Source organism: Clytia hemisphaerica, unplaced genomic scaffold (genome assembly GCF_902728285.1).
Source record: "Clytia hemisphaerica strain Z4C2 unplaced genomic scaffold, Clytia hemisphaerica genome assembly, whole genome shotgun sequence".
Taxonomy (NCBI): Eukaryota; Metazoa; Cnidaria; class Hydrozoa; order Leptothecata; family Clytiidae; genus Clytia; species Clytia hemisphaerica.
The window spans coordinates 454,235-469,423 of record NW_027103676.1 but is presented as its reverse complement, the minus strand read 5'-3'; the positions used below and the strand labels follow the sequence as shown (position 1 = coordinate 469,423).

General features: G+C 37.4%; 1 protein-coding gene across 3 annotated transcripts in view; it reads right to left on the bottom strand.

Moving 5' to 3' along the window:
* Positions 1-419: 419 nt before the first annotated feature.
* Positions 420-15,189, bottom strand: part of LOC136803617 (VWFA and cache domain-containing protein 1-like) — a 39,644-nt gene continuing 24,874 nt past the window's right edge. For all 3 annotated transcript variants that reach the window (XM_067060338.1, XM_067060340.1, XM_067060339.1), the window contains exons 19-27: positions 8,131-8,232; positions 7,532-7,633; positions 5,647-5,752; positions 4,671-4,772; positions 3,701-3,862; positions 2,780-2,874; positions 2,497-2,610; positions 1,009-1,778; positions 420-503 (exon numbers count right to left, since the gene is read on the bottom strand). In XM_067060338.1, coding sequence (XP_066916439.1) covers positions 1,229-1,778; positions 2,497-2,610; positions 2,780-2,874; positions 3,701-3,862; positions 4,671-4,772; positions 5,647-5,752; positions 7,532-7,633; positions 8,131-8,232 — 1,333 coding nt within the window. In that variant the 3' untranslated portion in view covers positions 420-503; positions 1,009-1,228. The remainder of the gene's footprint in view (positions 504-1,008; positions 1,779-2,496; positions 2,611-2,779; positions 2,875-3,700; positions 3,863-4,670; positions 4,773-5,646; positions 5,753-7,531; positions 7,634-8,130; positions 8,233-15,189) is intronic.

The following is a 15,189-nucleotide window of genomic DNA, read 5'->3' as shown; positions in this document are numbered from 1 at the left end:
GTCAATCAAATTACTCGCCAAGATTTCCTTTGCGAACCGGAAAGCGGTTGGTAGATCATTAAGCAGACCTATACTACCTGTGGTTTTGTAGAGGTCTGCGATTCAGACTAACTGTAGTATGGTAATCAAAAAGATTTTTTGTAGTATTTTTATACAGCGTTTAAAATCTCTGTCTAGAAGCTTTTCAGGACACACAGAAAATCGAAGGCTGAAAATTAAAGGCACACAAAAAATAGAAGGCGCGCTGGGAGCGCAGGTGCGCAAGAAACGCCACTTTTTAGAAGGCGCGCAGGGCGCGCAATTTAACAGACTCTAAGAAATACTTACGCTGGATATAAAGATCTACATCAATAATTTACCCCGTCAAAATATATATCAAATTTCTGATATGAAAAAAACTTTTGTCAAATTAAAAAGTGTTCTGATATGGTTAATGACCGTTTCGTCAAAAAATATAATATTCTCCAATGTTCTCCAATGTTCCAGCAATAGAAAAAATTTAACTAAAGTATTGCCTTTGTTATTTCTAAGTCATTAAAGAACTTTGCTAATTCCCAAAACACTAAATACAGTTTGGCTATGAGGTCATTAAAGAGATCGTAAAATGTGTTATGATCGAAAAACTGTTTTATCAATCGTATCACTACCCCCGTTTTTAGCAATAAGTTGGAGATTTGATATTTCACAGAAAAGTGCTACCAAGGGGTATTTCGGGTCCCATATCTTCCGAAGGACTTTTCTGTTTGCCTTGAAATTTATCAAACTTCTTAACCTAAGGTTGAACTACCACTGGTGTAAAAATGAATGTTATAGCATAAGTAGAAAAAAAGCTCAATTTTTGCAATCGCAAATTTAACCGCTAAAAATCGCGAATTTTTCAACCAAAAATACATTCAAATATAGCGCTTTTGATTCTCTAAAACAAGCAAAACAAATTTCCATAATTATATTTGACTATCAAAAGTTACAGGCATTCTTGTTTCCACTGCCAATTATATCTGGACAGACTTTAATTAAAATGAAGTGAATACAGTCGCTCTCATGTTGTCTTCTGACCAACCACTAGAACGAACCCAATGGGCACAAACGTCTTTTGGACCTCTAATGTACGTTTTTAGGACGTCCAAAGGTCTTAAAGCCGTCCATTGACGTCCATCGTCCGTTGCTTGCCCATAGGGAACCTCTTCATTCGAATACATAAGGGCTATTTATAAAATCAAAAAACACCTTATACTTCAATGATCTCCACGTTACCTTGATACTTTCTATTAAAATCTGGGAAAAAATTTCCGTTACTTGACGCTGGTGACTGTGCATCGTCAACTCGCATATGAAAGACTACATCACGAGCCGCTCCTACTTCCACCGTAGGTAATTCGGGGGTTTCTGGTGGGCGTTGGGGTGGTCCTGAGGGCGTAAAGTAATCAGGATCCTCATCATTATAGAAATTTGGATTTTGGTAATCTTGACTTTCGGTTGATGAAGTAGGCGATTGTCTTCTGCGGTTATTTTTTCGTTTTCGACAAAAGTAAATGCCAACCAATATCGAACATATGAATAATATAAAACTGAGAACTGATATTATGATGATATATTCCAATGTAAGTGGGTTATTGCCAGTATGGTGTTTCTTTCGTCGTAAAGGAATTAAATCTGGGAAACATGTTTTGTCGGAGTATTCACAATATTTGTGATCGTCAATCGCGGATGTTCCGTTTGGATATTTATGACACCAATTGCAACCAGATTTGAAACGATTACACTGACCAGAACTTTTCCTAGTAAAGAAATTGTTAAGTAGCTTTCACTGCTTCAATGAAAAACATCCGGACTATAAAGAAAGATTCCTTGTCACGGAAAAACATCAGTGGACGGAAACAGAGCTCTATGGTTTAACTCACTAAAGATTAATTGTACATGTTCAATCAATAAAAGTTTTAGTGAGTTAAACCATAGAGTTTGTTTTTTCCTCGAAATACTTAAATCTTACACGTTGAAAAAGCAAACATATGAATTTCTGCGACAAAAAGTTTTTCAGTTTCTCAACTTTGTTTTTCAGGACAAAATACAAGCAATCCAAAACAAAAGATACACGCTTTTTTAATAAGAATACTCTTTATAAGAATGTCCATGAGGAAAATGGCAAAAAAATTAAGAATAATGCTAAGAATATTGCCATGATGCTACTCAAGCTAAGAATGCCATTTTTAGAGCATTTTCAATTTTCAATTGTCAATTACCCCCAAGAAAAGCTCACTCCTTTCACAAAAATACCATTTTAGGCTTGAGACGCTATGTACTAAATGTTAAATCTAGTCTGAATTAGGATCCTAGCCTAAGAATGCTGTAAGAATATTGTAGGGTGATTTTCCCAAAAAAGTTAAGAATATACATGATGAAATGGATTTACACCATCTTATAAAAAAACGTGTACCCAAAAAGAATAAATTTATTTGTATAAAGAATAAAATTTTAAAATGACACAAAAGCATTTACCGTGTTTTACATTCTGGATCAAAACAGAGTGGTAAAGAAGAAAGATCTCCTTTATACCATCTCCCTGAAAAGTCCGTTTTACGTTTGTCTTCTGGATAACATTGAAGTTTGGTCCTAAAAATATGAAAAGCCCCTGAAAGGTGAAAATAGTGGAGTCTCCATAACTCAAAAGTGCACGATGAACACAACTTTGTTCAAGCCAACCCTAGTACCCCCCCCCCTGGATGAAGCTCGATATTGATTTCAGAATAGGGGAAACAAAAGGGTTATAAAAAACTCTTACGTATCATCTAGCTCATTCAAACAAGTAACGGGTTGTATACAAGGACATTCACAATTTGTTTCGCTGATATCGTTCGAACAATACCCAAATATTTCCTGAAAAATGATAAAATGTAGAATTCACTTTTTACCTTCTTGGTAAAAAAATGAAGCATTGTAACCACATAATTAAAGTAGGGGCAAAGCCTGGAGTTTCGTGACATCTTTTTTACGACCTAGCCATTTTTAGTCCATCCGAAAGAACAGTATATACTATAAGATATTTTTGAGAGGTGAGAGGGAGAACGCGAATTAGGCCCGGGAAACCTTTTTGTGGGCAAAAATCGGAAATTACCCCATTTTGGCCCCTCCGAAAAATCACCTTAAGGTTGATATTTGCAAATACCGTTGGGTCGGAAATTTTGGACTTTTGTATATATTATTTGAAAAAACTCTCATTTTTATCTGAGACTATTTCAACCTGGATCTAATCTTACCACAAAAATAACAAGACCTAAGTAAAAGAGCAATGTAAACACCTTTTTCTTACCATTGTGTGGAAGCAAGCGAATTCTTGACTTGGCCCCACCAGTAGGATCGTGAAAGACTAGCTCTACAACACATACTCTTGGGTACCTAATAAGCGCCCCCCGCTAATTAATTTTTCACCCAGAACATTCATATTCCAACCCCCACTTATTAACTTTTGGGAAAATGTTTTTAAAAGTTCCCTCTTTTGCCTTAATCCTGCTGTATTAGCCTCCTTTTCAAAATTTTCCACCCAGGACATTTTTACCCCAACCCCCGCTTACTAAGCTTTGAGATTTTTTTCAACCCTCCCTCCCGCTTATTCCAACTCCCTCCGACTATTAGGTACTCGAGAGTAATATTGAAATCATTGAGGCATTAAAATACCCTCTACTGAAATGTTGATAAAACTTACTCCATCAGTAGGGTCTTGACAATTGCAGCTTTCTAGACCACTACAATCGTTAATACCGTTAATATATAGCAATAATAGATTGGAGCCAATTATAGGTACAACTCGATAATCCAAACTACTTCGACTCGATTGATATTTCTTTGATTCTGTCACGTGGTCAAGCTGAAATAGAAAAATGATAAAAAAAAGTCATGACGATGTATAAAGTTCCTCATTTTTGCTCCAATTTGCTTGATTATATACAGTCTATACTTTCAAGGGTACAATTTTTAAACCTCTCGGTAATGGTTTAATTAAAATTTGCCACCCCATAAGAGCATAAAAGAGCACATTCTCTCAAAATTTTAAGTTTCTAGCTTTTTTTAATCCGTTATTATCTTGATTCTGATTTAGAGGGATCCCACCCGGGATGAGGATGCGATAGAGGGATCTCTCAAAAACGAAAGTGTCCCGGAACCTATGATCTGGTGGATGTATCAAAAACTTCTTTTTTCTACTTTTGACTTTCTATGAGGTGACTTTGTGTGCAAAATTTCATCTCTATACCTTATCGGGGAAAACTTCGTCGGGCAAAAGTGACGAAATTTTGGCCAAGTGACGAATATTTGTCCCCGACGAAAATTTTCCCCGGCCTTAATGCGTTTACCAACTACCAGCAAGTGACGAAAATTTTTCCCGACGAAAATTTTCCTCGACGAAATTTTCCCCGAGAAGGTATGGACATTTGGAGATCAGGGTAAACTAGCCAAAATAATCCCGATCTTCTAAATGTTCCACAGAAAGATCACCGTGCCTTCACCTCTTTATCACAATCCCCGTCTATCAGGATCCCAAGAGTGAGAATTAATTTTAATAAAGAATACGTAATTTTTCAAACTTACAAAGAAAAAGAAATGTTTGGCTTTGAATTTTACAGATCCCTCGTCTACCGTAAATAATTTTCAAAAAATGTGATATTAAAGAAACTTACGGAATAAAACCATTCCTTGATGGTTATATTATTTCTGATTTCCAAACAATAATTCTTTATCATCACTCCCTCTTCTATCATACTCTTCGCAACCACGCCATGCTAAAATAATAAGAACTTTTTCTACAGTATAATTGATGAACCGTAAGAACTTGGACACCCCCTTCTCGCAGACCTGGTAGGATTTTTCAGCCAATGGGGATAAAAATTACCGACTAAAACACAATGGGGATTAATATTCCCATAATTTTTATGGTTGGGGATTTCAATTCTTTTGTTTTCAAGCCAGAAAATTTAGTGGGGATGGGGAAAAAGAGAGTGAGGATCGGTTTATTTGATTATTTTAAGTGGGGACAAAAATTGTAGAATCATTTTCCAGCGTGGACGATATTTTGGACATTTTTTCCAGTGGGAAGGGGTCCCAGTGGGTCTGTGAGATGGGGCTGTACTTGGGCATAGAATTTATTAATAATATTCAATCAATTGTTTGCAGTGGGATAGAGAATTTACTGTTGATAATTATCTTGAACACGTCTAAATGTTTAAAATTCCTTAACTTTATTGTCCGTCGAGTGACAATAAGACAATATCCAAAAGGTTTATAGCTTGGCTATAACCATAAATTTATAAAGCCCGAAGGGCTAGATGGCGTACTTTTGCTGAAAAGTGTGCCGTGGTTAGGTAGGAAATCCTACCTAGGTCACGTGACATTACAATAGAATTTCAGCGCTTGACCAATCAGAAGCTTCGCAGGTTTTCGAAAACAATAGCAACAACATGTTTTCCTATATTCACTTTTTTTGCCTGCGATGGCGTAAAGCACGACATCTAGCCTTTCGGGCTTTATAAATCTATGGTTATAACACGAGTTAGCGATCTAAGATATTACTTAATATTTTGCCTGAATTCTCAGCTAGTAGAAAACTTTAAAAACAATTTTGGAATTTTGAAGCACCAATTCAAGATGGAAGCTTACCATCTTTACGATGTGTTGATTTTCGAGAGTTGGATTTTTATTCTTTTCCATAAAACTCGATTGATAAACCACGAAACCGTTTCGATCAATCACAACGCAATGATGACTGAAAATATGATTGATTTCAATATTCTTGATCAATACATTTCACATCTCAGTTCGGGAAATTGCATAGATCCGCATAACGTTACAAAATTCTGCAATGTTGCTTTTTTCGTAACGCATCCCTCAGCGTGCGCTGCAATTTTTCGCAACGTTCCCAATGGAAGTGTGTGATTATGAACACCAACTATGACGACCAATTTTCTTAAATATAAGCAAAATGAGGCAAACCTGGCATATTTGAACAAAGTAGCATTTCTTCCAAGAATGATTGTGAATAACCGCTAGGGAGGAAATTAAAATGCTTGGATGAAAAGTTTCCTCTTTTGGGTTGTTCTTCAAAATGCACATTATTTTGTACCCTGGTTTTGGTCCATAGGTCAGGGCTGCGAAATTATCTATCAGTAAAGCTGCGGAATTTTGCAGCGCTACGGAATATGACAACGCAAAAAATGCGAAATTTCGCAACGCTGCAGATCTATGCAATTTCCCGAACTGATCTAGGAATGCTCGTAACTGCCATCAAATGGTCATACAAATATTTGCTAAGTGCCCTAATTACCTTACTCCTTCTCAAGAAAACTCTAAATAGACATTATCTTTTGGACAAGTCAAGAAAACAATCCCCCCTCCAGAAATTGTTGTCAAGGGTCTTGTTGTTCCTGATTTCTTTACAAATTATATTGAAGTACAGTTTAAAATCAAAAATTTTAAAATAAAAATAAAACTTTGAGCTAATCCAAAAAGAATTTATGCATCGTCATCGGAAACCATGATAAAATCAGGAAAATACAGCGGGGTCAGTCAGATTTCTAGTAAAAACCAGGCGAAGGTTTGAACTTTAAAAAAATGACCTCCTTAAGGTATGTGTACACCTTTTTTCCGATTTTTTGTCAAAAAAAATTTTTTCAGTCAAAGTGGAAGAAAAGTTACTGGATTTCATTTTGGTAAAATCGCGATCTTAAAATCTTTTTTTGATCCAGAGTTATAACCATTTAAATTTCAAAACTAAGTTCGTCTCATGATGGATTATTTACTCAAATAATTGTCTGTTTCGGAAACAACAAAGAGAAAAGAGAGAATTCAGCTGATGTTTATTCTCACCTCTATTGAATAGTAATATTTTTGACACATTTCACTGATTACTCAAATAAACAGCAATCATCTCGTTAAAAATTTCAAATTAATGTAGGAAAAAACGAAATTTTACAACACCATACTACTTTTAACGAAGTTAAAGTCACCCATAGCATTTAGATACCGACTTCATTCTTTTTTTATGAGATTCCCAAAAGATCAAACTTAAAAAGTGTCTTAGGATTTTATTTCTAACCGAGTTGTTTTTCCTCAATTTACAGATAACTGAAAAAAAACACATTTAAATTCACTTTTTTATCGATATTTTTACAGAATTTAGGATTTAAAGAGTTAAAGTCAATTCCAAAAAAAATCCCAAGACACTTTTTTAGTTCGATCTATTGGGAACATAGCGTCGAAATTATTTTTTCAAAATTCAAAAGCTATGGGTGACTTTAACTTCTTTGAAGTAGGTAAGGTTAAAATTCTTAAGATTTTAATTATATCCTGCCCAGTTTTTTAAATTCAGCTGAAACTTTTACCATTAGAAAGAGAATATTATTGGCTTTCAGAAAATATATACTTTTGATATATAAAAATTTGTTGTTCTAAAGATATGATCAATTAAAGAGAATGTGTCAAGAAAGGTGAACACATACCTTAATATTAATTTAAAATATTTTTTCCGTAAATAACCCATACTTACCCAGAGTCACACTCAGTGATTGTTCTCTCCAGCAAGTATTTCATGTAGGTAAGCTTGAAATCCATGGCCATAACTCCAGCTCTTTCTGTAGATTTTCCTCCCCTAAAAATTGACAATATGTACAAAAGTAGCGTGGATGTCCATGCTTTATCCATTCTTCATCTTCAGGGGGCGAGTAAGTCAAGAGCACCCCCCCCCCTTAATAAAAAAAAAAGAAAACGAAAATTTTCGACCACTTTTTGATTGGCTGTTTCATCTTACTGTTTAACCCTTAAAGAGACTTTGGGAGGTCGTAAAAATGATTAATACCAATCTCGCATATCCAACACTCATCTCAGCCTCGATTACCCCTGCCTCTGAGGTTTCAGAGATGTACACATCAACACATCTTAGAAACAGGTCGATAGAATATATCTTATAGGAGTTTTTGAGCAATGCATTGTGGGATTGTTTCAGGAGTATTACAATAGAAATCTTTTAGGAATTCCTCGAGGGAATCCTATTGTAATACTCCCGAAACAATCCCACAATGCATAGCTTTTTTAGAAAAATCAAAAACCCCGATAAGATCTATTGAGTTTGGATATATCGTTTCTTACTTCAGTAGAACTTTCCCGAGGGTCATGACATTTTCACCGGTAAAGGCATCTGGATAGGGTGTTGTCAACGTGATTCCTTTTTGTGCAATCATCAATCGATACCTAGATGTATAGAAGGTTAATAATAATAATAAGTTCAAATTCACATTTCGTATTATAAAGGTTCAAATAAAATATAACAAGCTAGATGCTAAATGGACCAACCTGATGGTAAAAGTTATATAGCAATAAGGTTCAGAATTCATGTATAAAATGCACGAAAAACGAAGCATACGAATTGTTGCAAACGGGCATGGTGGGTGGTCCGCTATTGTTTTTGTCCAGGTATCACAAGCGGGATGTCACAGGCATAAGATCTCACGTGTACGAGAACCCAAAACTTTTGTAAGACCGTCTTAGGGTTCGATGCGAATATGCTCTACCCTAGTATGTTAATGGTGGATTTTTCATGTGGAAAGGAGAAGCTCTTCAAGGTTCCTACACCGGAAGCAAAACACAACCTCGAAATGTTAACACGAGGTGTTCAGAGTGATTGGTTGTTTGGATTCGCATAAGTTGACATAGAGGTTCCATCAGAGCTGCATGACAAATTCAGCGAAATTCCTCCGCTGTTTGTTGTTACGGAGATACCTAATGACCAGATTATACGCATGAATCAACCTACAGAAAGCGAATTCCCGGCACGCGTAAGCTGTGTGGTTTGATTAATACCCGAAAGCTCCTAATTTACACACTCTTCTCAAGTGAACACGGGCTGAAAGTGACAGCTTTTCATCAGTTTCTCCAGTACCGTTTGCATAGTTTCCACAAGAAGTAGCTGATGCTCGCAGGCAGGCGGATAACGACGTTTTCAAGAGGTACCCTTAAGGGCGGCACATACCATACCCTTCATTTGCCTAAGTACCCCTCCGGGCTTATGTCACAGATTTATGTCATTAGAAAATTTAAATTAAGTTTTTGTAAGTCGGGGTGCAAATCCCTTGCCAGACAGTTTTATCTAAGCAATGCAAAAGTTAAAGTTTTAGATTTTGAGTTAAGCAGAAAAAGGTTTTGAGGTTTTCCAGTTGAATGGTTGCTTAGTTTTAAATTTATAGGAAGTGCCAAAACATAATTTTAAAGATCTCTTCATGCAATCAGATGCGATCAGAATTGACCTCAATTTTTTTCTTTCTACCATCTTGCTTTTTTGTTTTTGTTTTTTTCTCCCGATCGAGACTAGACGATCCTATCGTCTACACAAGATCACTAAAAAAGGGAATAGTTTAGGAGAGGCGTGATAAATTCGGGTGGAGTAAGCAGTGGCGGAGATGTTTACAGTTTCTTCGAAACTCTCCCGCCGATTTTTTTCCGTATACCGCCATAACGCCATACCGCCATTTTCCCCGCCTTTATTATCACTGTAAACGGACGATAACATCGTCTAGATCGAGACTAGATTAGAACATCATTTTCGAACGTTTTTAATTAAATCGAACGTTTGATTGAAAGGAATCAAATGTTTACAAAATGTTATGCTGAGATAAGACATAAAAACTTGGGTTTGATCTGGCTTGATGCAGCTTGATGTTGAGTTCTAGCAAATTTTAATTTTACATTTAGTTGCAGTTAATACACTTTTTGAGTTCTAAAATTGTCTTAACACCACCCCCTTTGACAGTTAATACACTGGTGTATTAACTGCAATTTGCAAATTTCAGAAAAGGACCCACCACCGTACTAATTGTCATAGGTGTTGTGTATTAACTGCTTGCCTCCCCTGAGCGAAAGTGAAAAATTTTTTGAAAACAGAAATGTTTTCAAAAAATCATGTTCAAATATTTTACCATGACAGCAGAGAGAAAAGATTTCTGGGAAGATGGAAAAACCCAAACAATATTTTTGTAAACCACAAGCGAAAAAAATACAAAACTGTTTGAAACATACAGTGGAAAGGTAATATAGAATATAGGTGGAAATAATGAGCTTATACGGCGGTGTGACGGTGTTCAGCTCAAAAAAAGCCAACCCCTGAGGCGCTGAGTAGACCGGTCACACCCACGAAATGAATCTCAGGTAGTGACTCTAGCTAACAGCCTCTGAAAGTTCGTTAACGCGTACGAGGTTCTGATCTTAGTTGCATGTAATCTGTGAGCTGAACGGCCTCTGAAAGTTCTCACGAAAAGTTTCAAAGATTACAAAAATGTCGAAAGGACCTCTGACGTGTCATAGCGTCCCATAAGTCCGTGGTGTGAGGCGTTAAAGACGGCATGGTGTCCTGTAAATCAAAAATAACTCCAAAATCGCCGTCGGCAACACTTGAGAAACATCAAACGTGAAGAGTACACGTCAAAACTCAACAAAAAGACCGAGCCCGGTCGAAAGAAAGAAATGACAAAAAAAGTCTAAGGTTCAGGGGTAGAGCTCAGAGCCGGTGGAGACGCAAGTCTGAGAAGCTGGGGTGGAGTGCCGGTTGGACCGAGGAAACATGAAAAGTTGCACGTAAAAACCTACGGGTTCTCTGGTCTCGATCAGAGTTTTCGTTTGTTTATCAAAATAAAGAAAAAAAATGTCATTGTGTTTGTTGTTGGTTTTTCCTCTTTATCTTTTAATTTTTGGAATTTTTTTGGCGCTTCCGCCATGTAATAAAAACGATGTCAGAAATTCCTGGCAAGACACCTTGGACGGTAAAACGGCTGCGGAAAGCCACAGACAAGGTCATTGAAAAATTACACCACGAGTATCTCCAGGCTGACGCCAGGCTCAAAGCTGAGAAGACAGGGAAAGCCTTGCGCGCCCACGTGATCAGTATGTATTCTAAGGGTGTCTCGAGTCTCCTCAAGATTGACAATGTGGAGCGGCTCTGAAAACACATCAACAGCGAAACGATCATCAAAGAATCGTTTGCTGACGTAGGAGCTCTTATTGTGGGAAAGTTTGGTAGATTTTTGGCACCCCTGTTGATCGCAGAGCATACGGTAAACCACACTGAAGGCCTTATGCAGCATCAACATGACCAACGGGCAACAAAGTTGCCACCAGTTGATCAAATAGATGAACAACAAAGAATTGGGTAAAATCTATTACAAGCCAGAAAATTTATGAACGGGTCACAAAGCCATCAAATTGCTTCGCAACGCATCAAAAAAGCCGTTAAAAGTTGTAAAAGCGTGGCTAGCTACGCAAGCACTCTGGCAAGTTCACATTCCTTTGACCGCTGTCGGGCTGCTCATTTCAACCATCGTCACCTCCTTGACAGGTGGTCCTGCAGTGGGATCTCCAAACTCCCGCCGAAAATCCAAACTCAGTCAAAGAATGGGTCAAAAACAAGGTCGACTCGCGGCAAAGGCAGCAGCTGCGATTTCAGGAATCGTCGGCTCTATCATCGCTGGCATCTTTAACTTCCTGAAGAAAACCTTCATTGCAGCCTCAGAACATGTGTGGATCTTCCTTACCCCAAAGATTTATTATACAGGATAAACGACTCAGAAAACGATGGAGAGCGATCGTTGTATTTTCATTGTTTCAGAAAACAATTGATGTACTAGCTTTGTCCGCAAAGGACAACTGTCATGGCGGCTCGAAGATGTCTGATTTTTGGAAATGTTTATCAGTCTTATTTTTAAAAAGTTCTCTAGCTCTTTTTTTGTACATTTGTAGAAAAAAAGTTTGAAAGTAAGGCTAGCATTCCGAGGTGGATACATTTGTGAAATGTAATGTGAGAAAAACATCATTACATAGACAAGAAATTCAGACAAAATGCTTATAGTGACACGAAATTTTCAATTGGAAATATCTTTCCAAGACTGTCCCCAGAAGAGGTGGAATTAACATACATAAGACTTGAGTGTCTTGGCTCCACTGTGGTATGAAAATCCTTTGGAGGCACGTGGTGGCAAAGTGGTTTTTTTGAGGTTGAAGTTTGAAAATTTCCGGTGTCAACATTAAATTTCTTATACACAACACATCTTTTGCATCTTTCTCACAGCTTGAAACGTCATAACGACTTATAATTAGCAATTAAGAGGAAGAATTTGACTCTCACAGCAAAGTTTTAAGTCTCTTTTTCTATTTCCGACCAAACGGTCGAAGGATGATGATGATGAAGTCTCTTTTGGGAATTGGATGAGTGATTTTTGATAAAAAATGCAATGAAAATGCTTCAAAAAATCATTTAATGAGGGAAGGAGAGTGAACAATAATATCATTACTGCGGACATAGCTAGTACACGAGAAATCGGCAAAAATCTGTTACTTGTACAGGGTGTCCCTAATAAAAGTATCGAGTTTGAACATGCGATTGAGTAGAAAGTTTTAAGTGTGTTCACAAAATTGTATTTTAAGCTCTCCCTCTTTTTTCTTTGTCATTACGATTAATTTATACGTTGTAACTACCTTTTGTAATGAGCCTATGTGATGGAGAACGTTCTTATATTTTAGCGATAACACACACAAACATTTTTACTCAATCGCATGTTCAAACTCGATACTTTTATTAGGGACACCCTGTATATCCAGCCATGAACCAGCGTATAATAAATCCATGCTTACCCTTCCTGCAACGCTGGTTCTTATTTTACGTGTTCATTTGTTAAAGTTTCTTTTTTGTTGTTGAAATTGATATAAGTTTAAAAATTCTGTCTCCCCCCTCTTATTCCCCCCCCCCGCTTATTAGAATTTAGAAAATTTTCCTACCCCCTTATTACTACCTCCTTATTCGGACCCCCTCCTCCCGTCTATTCGGGATACAAGAATATGGTGATGTTCTAGCTATGTTGCCTTTTAAAAACATCGAAAATTACCAATTTTACTACCTTCAAGATCTTTTAAAAATAACAACGACAGAAAACTGCACATTAGAATCAAAGATGATCTCGGAAATGAAATTCCCTTTGAACAATAAATGACGAGCGTTTACGCAGAAAAGCTGTACCCTAAAGTGTCATCTTCCGTGCCGCGAGAGTTAGAGCAGGCACAAAGTTATCGCCTCAAAAAGATCGAATAGAACGAAAAGTTCTTGCGAGAAGAAATAAAAACGAGACACAAAATGAGAAAAAGAATTCAAGCGACGAGCGATAGCTACAACGATCAGTGATAGAGGAGTCATCTCGACGATCACCACACTTAAGATCGCATCAATCGTGACCTTGGCGACAGGCGTGGGAATACCTATCAGCTTCGTTCTAGCCCCAACTGGTCTCTTCTTTGGTGTTGCCTCTGTAGTCACCCACCTAACTCAAAGAATCTTCAAGTCTAAGGCCAAAAAGCACGATAAGATCAAGCTCGACTCGATCTCAGAGTTTGTATCAAAAGCCATCGAAGACGCCCACATTTCCCAAGAAAAGTACCAGTTCATACTAAAAGAGATTGAACACTATAGCATACCATGAAGGAGCAGACCAGAACCAAGTTCAAAAAGGCAGTCGACAAGATTACCGCTGAGCAGCGCGAGTCAATCCTAGCACAAGCCCGAGAAGAGTGCAAAAAGGATTTTTTAGCGAAAATCGTCGCTTCTTCAGCTACCCAGGCTGCCAACGTTAAATTTGAACCTCCACCAGAGTACAATTATTTGTGAAAGTTACGCCCTCACAGATGGTCTCAGCCCTCTTTAGTCAGTGGTGTCATAGCCACTGTCTTCACTCATGCTCGCCAGATCTTTTTTGATTTTTTTTGAGATTAGAATTTTCCATTTCGATTTTGAAATTTGCCTGTTTGAGCTCATAGAGTTCTCCCATGGAGACCTACAACACAACCACCAATCATTCCAACTAAACCTCCAAAAGATCCAAGTAATACAACTGGGTAAATTTCTGGTCCAGTCATTTATTAAACAAGTGCATCAATTTGTTCATCACGATCTTGTTCGCCGCCTTGTCATGTGTGAGTTACCCCCCTCACAAATATCTCAGCCCTCCTCAGTAAATGGTGTCATAACCACTGTCTACGTCGTCGCTGTAAGTGATAGTTCGAGCCCTTGCGATAAACGATTCCTATCTTCAAAATTCTGGTCGCGTGACAGGCGCCAATCTCTTCAGGCTTGTTCCATCCATTGCCCCTAAACCTGGTTCTAATTTCACCGTCCCATGTAATCAACTTTAGATTAACATACTTGCCGTTGTTTAACAGCTCTCCCTCTAAATTTTGACCCAAAAGCTCTTTAACCATCTTTGAAATAGCTTCATATTGTCGAATCCAGCCTTCTGATCCAATTACATTAAAACCCCATTTTTCAGGGCGAACTTTCGCTGTACCAAGAAACCCCTTAAAAGACGAAGTTTCTCGGAGTTTTGATCTAGAGCGGAATGATATCCCCTGGCTCGACCTCGTAGCCGGTAGTATAGCGAGTGCCGTGCTTATTCGCAACACCACCCTTGCTGATTCGGATCTTCTCCACGTCAATAGCGTCAAATACATGGTATTCGCTGTTAAACTCTTTGCTTGTAATTTGAACTTGACCAAACTTGAACATCTTTATTATAAAATGAGTTTCAACCAGCGTCGATTTCCCCATTTACTAGCGCATACACAGACATTTTTCGGGATGCAGCGGCCAACCCCTACCATTTTTTATGACTTTCTAATTTTTAAAATCATCCAAAAATGTTGAAACAAAATTTGAAATTTCACTTTTTTTAAAAATTTCAAAATTTCCTCCAAAATCACCAAAACTTCAGAATCTGACATTTTTGCCCCCGCAGGAGCGTAGCGACGAGGAGGCACTCATAGTTTCACGCATAGATATTGGACTGGAATCTCGAAATTTTGTTGCGTGTTTGTTTTGTCGCCCAAGCATCTCCATAGTTAGTCTCATCCGTAAATGTTCGGTTTTTTTCCGGGACGGTAGTATACATTTTTCATATTACGTTATATGCTATTAACATTATTACATATTACAATTTTAGTTTTGATTTAGGTTTGAAAAGCTGAAGCGAGTGTTATAAATGCAAATCATAACAGTGTATGATATAAAACGAATTACAATATTACTTGTGCAAATCAAAACAAACAAAATGGCAGACTGGTTATGTATTCATTGACTGGAAAAAGTGTTTTGTATGTCAAATTTTGTTTCTTGTCTTTGAA